Source organism: Hippopotamus amphibius, chromosome 6 (genome assembly GCF_030028045.1).
Source record: "Hippopotamus amphibius kiboko isolate mHipAmp2 chromosome 6, mHipAmp2.hap2, whole genome shotgun sequence".
NCBI lineage: Eukaryota > Metazoa > Chordata > Mammalia > Artiodactyla > Hippopotamidae > Hippopotamus > Hippopotamus amphibius.
Window position 1 is genome coordinate 10566648 of NC_080191.1, and position 8486 is coordinate 10575133.

Sequence of the window (8486 nt, forward strand, 5' to 3'; positions counted from 1 at the left end):
CCCTTGAAAACCCTCTCTTGCAGTGAGAGCTGAAATCTCCCATCTGCCTTTGTTCCTTAACAAAGGAGAGATTACCACGTGCCCCGCTGGACTGTGCATTTCCTGACTTGAAAAACAGTGTGGTGAAAATAGTGTGGTGAATGATGCCACTCAGGCACTGGGGCACTGCAGGGACGTTAGTCCTTGGTCACAGTGCTGGGCTTAGTGACCAGGCAGGAAGGCTGCTGATAGTGAAAACAACACCAAACCCTCTCCTCTGATGTGAAGTCGTTTTGACTTCATGATGCTTTGGGTGAAATAATTTAGCCTTAAGGCAGGGGCTCATTATATTTTTCAACTTAAATATTGTAGCCGTTTTTGAGAAGGGTTATATGTAATTTCAAGACTTCAAGGGAGTGGATAAGATTCTCAGGGGGACCCTTAAGTTAAACGCAAGGCTGTATTAAACGGGTATGTGAAAGTTACCCACCAAATCCAGGACAGACGGTGATTCAATTATAACATGCCTCAAATTGCCATCTATTAAAATCCAAATTATTTGTGCAATTTTAAAATCTCCCCCTTGGGAAAAGAGAGGAAACCTTTTTGTAGTGCCATTGAGTCAATATAAGCACAGAAACTGGATTAGTTAGCTTGGTTTATTATTACTTTATAAAGAATTAAGAAAAAATTAAGGATAAAGTCATGCTCTTGGCAATTATGTAGTTGTTGAAGGACATTTCTGTTGGTTTTTGGTTGTTGTTGCTACTTGCAGTCATTAGGCATCTCTAGGTAGTGGGCTTTGAAGCTAAAGGGTCTTGGTGGGACTAAGTAAAACTTTAGAATGAAATGATGTGGGTAAGGGAATAATGGGAAAGGGCGGTGTGAGAATATGTCATCTATCTTAATTGCATGTAAAGTGTATGTGGAGACAACTGTGACATGGAAATTGATCAGTGTAACTTTTTATATATTTTAGATTTATTCAAATCAAACAACTGTTGTAACACCTTCAAGTACCTCCTCCCATAATACCTCAGCCGCCCCCAATCCAGCGAATGCCACCACCAAGGCAAGTGACGGTGCTCTGCAGTCAACAGCCAGTCTCTTCCTGATCTCGGTCTCTCTTCTACAACTCTACTGTTAAGAGACTCAGGCCAAGAAACACCTATACTTCCCCATCCTCTAAACCCAGTTCAGATGGCATCCAGACATCCAGTGTGACAAGGAAAAATAACAAAATAAAACAGGTCTTCATTGAATGAATCTGCTAATTCCACACCTTATTTTATTGACAGAAACTGTTGAGGATCCCACATTTGATTGGTTTGAAGAGCATGTGAAGGGTTTGACTAGATGATGAATGCCAATGTTAAATCTGCTGGAGTTTCCTGTACAAGATGAAGAGAGACAACATCCAAAATTAGTTGAGATAATTTCCTTAAATGTGGCTTAAGAAGTATGGACACATAAAACTCTTCCTTGAAAATGAGAATAGATTTTATCTTACTTAGAGATAAAGAATTGGATGTGGGACAGAGATTCAGTTTTCATTTGGTTCATTAAATTTATAAGGCCATAAAACAATTAGGTAAAACAACAGAAAGCTTCCATGATTCTATTTATATGTACATTAGCAGGAACTTCCAGGTGTTACTGTAAATCCTCAATGTGTTGTTTCAGCAGTACTAATTTAATGCTGATGCACTCTAGATAAAATTTGTTGTTAAGCTTATCACCGTTCTCTTGGGAACTGAACTCTTTCCTCTGGGGTTTGGGTTTGGCATTGCATTTGAATTTTTATATAGTCATTGACATGTGCCAGGGCAATGATGGAGTGGAACCTACCCCAAATTCAAGCATAATGAATACCTTTTGCGTATATACTTAGCAACTATTCTTATTCAAAAAGAGCACTGGATTCATTTAGCTAAGCAGATAACCAAGAGTAGAAGTACATTGATCTCAACTAATTTCAAAATGCTTTTTATTTCTGCAAATGTCAAATACTTTTTACAATTTAAGAAATGATCTGTTTTGAAAGTAAAATTGACAAGTCTTAAAATTAAAAAGGCAAGTATGTGAAAGAGCCAAATTCTAAATCAAGTATTTGGGAAGCGAAGGCTGGAAGCTTGCTCACAGTAAATTCAGAAAAACTTTTATACTCTTTTCTGTAAATACTTTTTTAAAAACTGAATCAGAATAGCCACATTTGGAACACTTTCTGTTATCATTTGATATTTTTAGGTAGTTAGAACCTGGTCCTAAGCCTAAAAGTGGGCTCGATTTTTGGAAAGTACATCTTTTCACAACTGCCTTGATGCACAGAAACCTTTTTAAAAATAGACACTCCTTAAAGTCCTTTGTTCGCATGGTCACACACTGATGCTTAGATGTTCCAAAATCTAATATGGCCACAGTAGTCTTGATAACCAAAGTCATTTCCCCCCCATCTTTAGAAATCTACACTGGAACAACCATATCCAGCAGATCTCAAGCTACTGTGTGTGTGAATGAACATTCCCTTTTGTTTCATACCTGAATGCTGTACATCTATTTTGGATTGTATATTGTGTTTGTGTATTTATGCTTTGATTCATAGTAACTCCTCATGTTATGGAATTGATTTGCATTAAACACAAACTGTAAATAAAAAATGGCTGAAAGAGCAATCCATTGAATTATAAGTTTTTCCAATGCAAGGAATATTTTATGAATTATAATGATTGTGAGTCTATTCAAACCATTAGAGATATACCTCCTATTCCTATTAAATAGAACATTACAGTTAAGCTATTTTGCGTTGGCAACTAACAGCATGTCTTGGGTAAAGAATTCAACTGAAAGTTGACATCTTTAAGCCTTTCAGTGGGCATCCTTACTTACTCAGCAACTATTGAATGCCAGCTACATGTCAGGATACTGATGATTTGATTGAATGCTGAACTTGCTGGACAAGGAAGGCCTTTTACTGTAGTTGAGAGAAAGAGTATGTATGACAAATAGGCAGTATACTGGCACGTAGTGCTGTGAGGAAAATAGGCCAGGGTGGCAAGAGTCATGGGCTATGGCTGAGTGATTATTGGTGGTCTTGGACATTTGAGCTGAGTTACGGAGGATTTGGAGAGAAGTTCCTGGTGGAGGGACCAGCCCATGCCAGGTCCTTCAGTCGGCTTCGTCACTGACAACGTACTTATATCTGCACAGAGGGCCACACGTCACTTTGGTTTCCAAGATTGTCATTTCCATCTGTCCTTTAGTAGTCCTGAATTCTTTTGATTCTTTAAGTGTAGTCCTGGACTCCTAGCTCTAGCCAAGAAAAGGCTGGAATTTGGAAATAAGTTCCTTGATCAGAAGCAGTGTTGTGTGGATCACTGTGATGGTTTGATAAGATATTCTTATAGATGGTTGGTAAGTCCACGGATGGTAGTTTTGGTAGAAGCATTACATGCAGGGAAGGCAAATCCATATTCAGAATAAGTGTTTATTCCTTTAAGAATAAAATGCTGCCCCTTCTATTATGATGTGGTCCCGGTCCCGTGTAATCAACATTCATCAGGCTGATCCCCTCAAGCAGTGGAGCCACATAGGGAACTCGGTGTTGGTCTCTGATGCAGCTCATTGAGCACTCAGCAGTGGCTGTAGCTAGATCAGCCTTAACACAAGCCGACGTTACTGGGACCATGCATAATATCCAGCCCTGCCACCGTGGCCACTTTGTTCATGAGCCCATTGGGTGATGACAGGGATGGTCAGGGAGAGAAGCTGACTTGTACCCACAGAACAGGCCATCTTATCCACTTGATTATTAAAATCCCCCTCTGCTGAGGTTACCTTTTAGTGAGCATTCACATGGGACAAAAATATCTTCACATCCCTTTCCCATTTGGAGAGGTCTGTCCATATGCCTCTTTCTCAGCCTGTCTTGTCACCAGTTTTCCAGTCATCTGGCCATTTCTCCTTCCAAGCACTGATTTCTCCTTCCAAGCACTGCTTGGAATTCTGTCCACTAGGAGTGTTCCCCTTTACCATTGTCCTTCAGGGGTGTCCAAGAATGGGGTTGTAGAGCTGTAGCAGGACACTTTGAGGTGTTGCTTGTGTATTGTGCAGCACCTTCTGTAAACAAGGTCCAAGTTTTCTCTTCCTCAGTCACATGGTCATAGGGAACTCCCTGCGAAGACATAGGTACAGGCTGGGAGAGAGGTTGTAATGTAGCAGGAATACGGCCCATGGGCATTTGGGCCGCTTCCTCCTGTAACTTCCATGCATCTTTAGGGCTCGGTCAAGCCCAGTATCATTCATGCCACCTTCATTTGACAATGGAGTACTGATGTGCACACCCAACTTTATGGGTTGGTGGTTAGACCACACCCAGGTCATGTTGGGCAGCTCAGGTTGCATGGTGGTCTGTGGTTAAGCATTCAGTCTTAAGCCCAGTAACAAGTCAAAGCCTGTTTCTCAAGGAAGGGTTGCTGCCTGCAGAGGATGGCGGGGCTTTGCTATGAAATCTTAAAAGAGACCATTGACACCAACCCTTGGTCTAATATAAATTTATAGAAGAGCAACCAAAAACTTGGGTAAATCTTTTATTTTTTTATTTTATTTAAAAAAATATTTTATTTGTTTATTTGGCTGCGTCGGGTCTTAGTTGTGGCACACAGGATCTTTGTTGCCGCTTGGGGGATCTTTAGTTGTGGCATGCGAACTCTTAGTTGTGGCATGTGGGATCTAGTTCCCTGACCAGGGATTGAACCCAGGCCCCCTGCATTGGGAGTGTGGAGTCTTAGCCACTGGACCACCAGGGAAGTCCCCAGAACTTGGGTCTGTCTTTTAAAAGGTAATCATTGATGCTCATAGAGGAGGAAATATTGAGTATAATTACTTTTTGAACTGTTCTTTGAAAATGACTTTATGAGCTGTTTTATTTATTAGAAAAGTACTCAAAATTCTGTTTATTCATACTTTAAATATTCACACTGAAATACTAGTCATATAGTTTATGGCTAAATTGAGTCATGAGTATCCATTGTATGGGTGTCTCTTGAATTAAGTTGAGCCTTAGTAGATAAAAGTAGACACTTTAGAGAAAAGCAGATCGTTGCTACGCCACAAGGTTAAGATGAGAAAAATCTGTTTAGAACTAAACATATTCTAAACACACACACCCAATGCTACTGTCCTCAAAATAGAACTCAAATATTTAGGTGGCTGAAAAGTGTGTGTTTTTCGTTTCTCATAGACCTTATTTGGGGTTAGCATGAATATTTTTGGATTCCTTCCTTAGTAAAAAGAGAGTATTTTTTCTAACCTTGGTAGGATGGCATTTTTTGGAACAACACAATCACCACCATGATTTGCTTCTCAGTTTCTCTTCAAATTACATCTAAATTTAAAATCAAATGCATTTCTAAGAAACTTTAGGAAGTTTTCGTATTTATGATATTGCAAAGAAATCTCTGTGAGCCCAAAGGATTTAAGGTGGTTTCACTGCCACGTCTCTTAGCAAAGGGCAGATGCTGAGGTTTGCAGAAACCTAACACGTCCAAAACTGAATTCATTGCCTTCCCTCCACAGACCCGCTGCTTCTGTATTCAGAGCCTCTACCTGCCAAGTCTCTCTCATCACAAACCTGGGAGCCTCGTTCCTCTTCTCTCCCCATCTCCAGTCACCACAAAATTCTGTCACTTCTGAATCAGAAGTGTCTAGGCATCCAGCCTCTCTTCTCCCTCTGCATGCCTTCCTCTGACTTGAATCCTCTGTCACAGCTGTGCCTCTCTGCTCTTAGTCTTCCCGCCCTGTGGCTATTCTTTGAAATGTAGATCTGATCATTTTGCTCCTAACTTTAAAAGTCTGGCTGGCTACCCTTTGCCAACAGAAGATAGATTTAGAAATCCCCCTTCACAGACCATAAGGCTTTTCACAGTCTGGTTCCAGCCCAACTTTTCAACCCCGTGTTTAGCCGCACTGGATTGCCCACCATTCTCTGAATCAACAATGTCTTTTCATGCCTCCATGGCTTTGAACGCATCCATGCGTGCAACTCAGTTTAGCAGTTAAAGGCATGGATGCTAGAGCCAGGCTGCCTCGGTTTGACTTCTGGCCCAGATCTGACTCGTGCAAGGAGCTTAGGCACATACATAAATTCTTTGTGGCCCAGGAGTCTTGTCTGTAAAGGGACTTGATAATAATGGTACCTATCTCAAAAGGCTGTTGGGAGAATTAAATGAGTTAATACACAAAGTTTTAGAAGAGTCTGGTACATTGCTAGTACTCGATAAACATTGGCCAGCATTCTTTTTTTTTTTTATTACATTCATTTTATTTTTTTAATTATTTTTTTATTGAAGTATGGTTGATTTATGTTGTGCCAATCTCTGCTGTACAGGAAAATGACTCAGTTATACACAGAGACATTCTTTTTTTAAATATTCTTTTCCATTATGGTTTATCCCAGGATATTGAATATAGTTCCCTTGTGCTACACAGGAGGACCTTGTTATCAGCACTCTTTTATAAATGTGTGGACATTGTATTGACCTGACTGTGCCCCTTGAAGGCAGAAACTGTGCCATATTTCATTTTTCTGAATTCCTGATGTGTGAGGAGAGTAGATGCTCAGTGAACACTGAGTTAGTAAGACAGCCAGCAGCGATATCATAGTAGCAGAGTAACTGGGGGAGGGGAGGCAGACCTTTGATTCTATATTAGGTGTTGGGGGAAGCACAAGAAGGTAGTTAGGGCTATTTCTAAACTGGCAGTTCTCTTGTGGCTGCTCAGTTTTCATCATATAGACAACCTGCTTATCTCCAACACTAGTGCTCAACTCTGACTGCATATCAGAATCACTTGGGAAGCTTTTTATTTATTTATTTTTTTTGAGAATAGAAAAAAATAATTAAAGCATTAAATCGTACAAATTACAAATCTGTTCCAAAATATACTTACGTTAAATAAAATACGCATTTCAGTAAGAGATCTACAGTGAATGACTATGCATTCTGGGAAGCTTCACGACAGCTAGGCAGGGCCAACATTCGTGGAAGGAACTAAGAGAATTCGCATCCGATCACAGTTTGCAGCGGGTTTCTGATGGCCAATCTGCGAGCTACACTGAGCACGTCATTAGCATCACCTGTGCGGGGACTGACTGTGGGGGAGGGGGAAGCAAGCGCTAGCCTCGATGCTGGGTTCATGACAACTTCTTGAGAATCCCATCAACAGCCTATACAGTACAGTTTCAAAAAGGTAAACATGTTAAGGGAAGCAGACAACTCTTTAGAACCCCAAGCACATTTTCTGGCTGTATTTATGTGGAACCCTCCGTCTACGATGGGCAGTTGTGAAGAGGTTCTTCCTCAGGACAACGTGGTCACAGGCCTCGGACGGCCCAGCGGGACTGAGGGGAGCCGAGGACTGGGGAGGAGGTTCCCTTCTCGTTTCAGCTGGAGACCAACTTCTAATGCATGGTCCCCAGCCCCGCAGTCCTCTCCTCCTATCATCTGGCGTAGCGCTTAATGTAGTCTTCAACTTTATTCCGAAAGTCCTCCTTGTCCCTCAAATGATGTTCTGCAGCTTCAATATTCAGTAGATCATCAAAATTCAAAAGATCAGTAAACAAAGAGTTTAATCCCCAAACAACATCCTTCAGTGTCCTCGTAGGGGCCCAGCCGGTGCCGTCAGTCGAATGTTCTCTCAGTAAACTGAGACATATCTCGCCCGTCTCTGTGATGTTGGGGTGCCAGACCCTGGTCCAGCATTTCACTTTGGGAGGCACCATGTTGTACGCGTCTGGAACTTCAGTTTCAAACTGAAACTTTCCGCCCTGGTAGTAACCCTCACCTGGGGTGACAGTTAGCTGAAAGCAATGAAGCTTGTTTGGATCAGGAAAATGCACTTTACACGTACAAGGTAAATTAGCTTCAAGTTCTGCAACCTCTTTAACAAGCAGCCTGTCTCGCACAGAAACCCGCCGAGTGGAGTCGGAGGCCGTGGCTGACACCCGGGATCCTTTGAGACCATCATCCCGCTTTAGTTTGCTTGCCAGTGTCAGCATCACTGCTACCTTTATCCTGGGCACCCCGAAACAGGCGAGGCGGGCCCGGCGCCCAACACCATGCCCGGCCGGCCGGCGGCGGCGAGATGCGGCCCCTCACAGCCGCACCGGCTCCGGGCCTGGGAAGCTTTTTAAACAGATGATGTCTGTCACCTTTGGCTACCTAGAAGATTCTGATTTGATTGCTCTGGGTGGAGGTTAGTCATCAGTAGATTTAAAAAGCTCACCAGATGATTGTAAAGTGCAGCCAAATTGCGAAGCACGGGCCTGAGATCGGGTTTGGGCAGCTCTGCTTTCTGAGACCATTTGGCTGGCAGGGGCTGGGAAGTCAGACGCTGTCCTGGCCCCTGGCTTCAAACCCCTGTGACTATCAGAGGTGCTTACGGGCAGGCCTGTGCTTGGAGACAGGTAAGGTCACTTTCCTCCAGTCCATCGTTTGGCTTTCCACCCAACT

At 42.3% G+C, this 8486-nt stretch overlaps 1 protein-coding gene across 2 annotated transcripts; it reads right to left on the bottom strand.

The window, feature by feature from the left end:
* Positions 1-7332: 7332 nt before the first annotated feature.
* Positions 7333-8145, bottom strand: LOC130855613 (NEDD8-conjugating enzyme UBE2F-like). 2 transcript variants are annotated; one of them, XM_057739475.1, is made up of 3 exons: positions 8057-8094; positions 7979-7986; positions 7333-7914 (listed from the first exon to the last, which is right to left on the bottom strand). In XM_057739475.1, the coding sequence occupies exons 1-3, from the start codon at positions 8092-8094 to the stop codon at positions 7475-7477; spliced, it is 486 nt and encodes a 161-aa protein (XP_057595458.1). In that variant the 3' UTR covers positions 7333-7474. The 2 variants fall into 2 exon arrangements, with proteins under 2 accessions (XP_057595458.1, XP_057595457.1); XM_057739474.1 differs by having other exon boundaries at positions 7333-8145.
* Between the last annotated feature and the right edge of the window lie 341 nt (positions 8146-8486).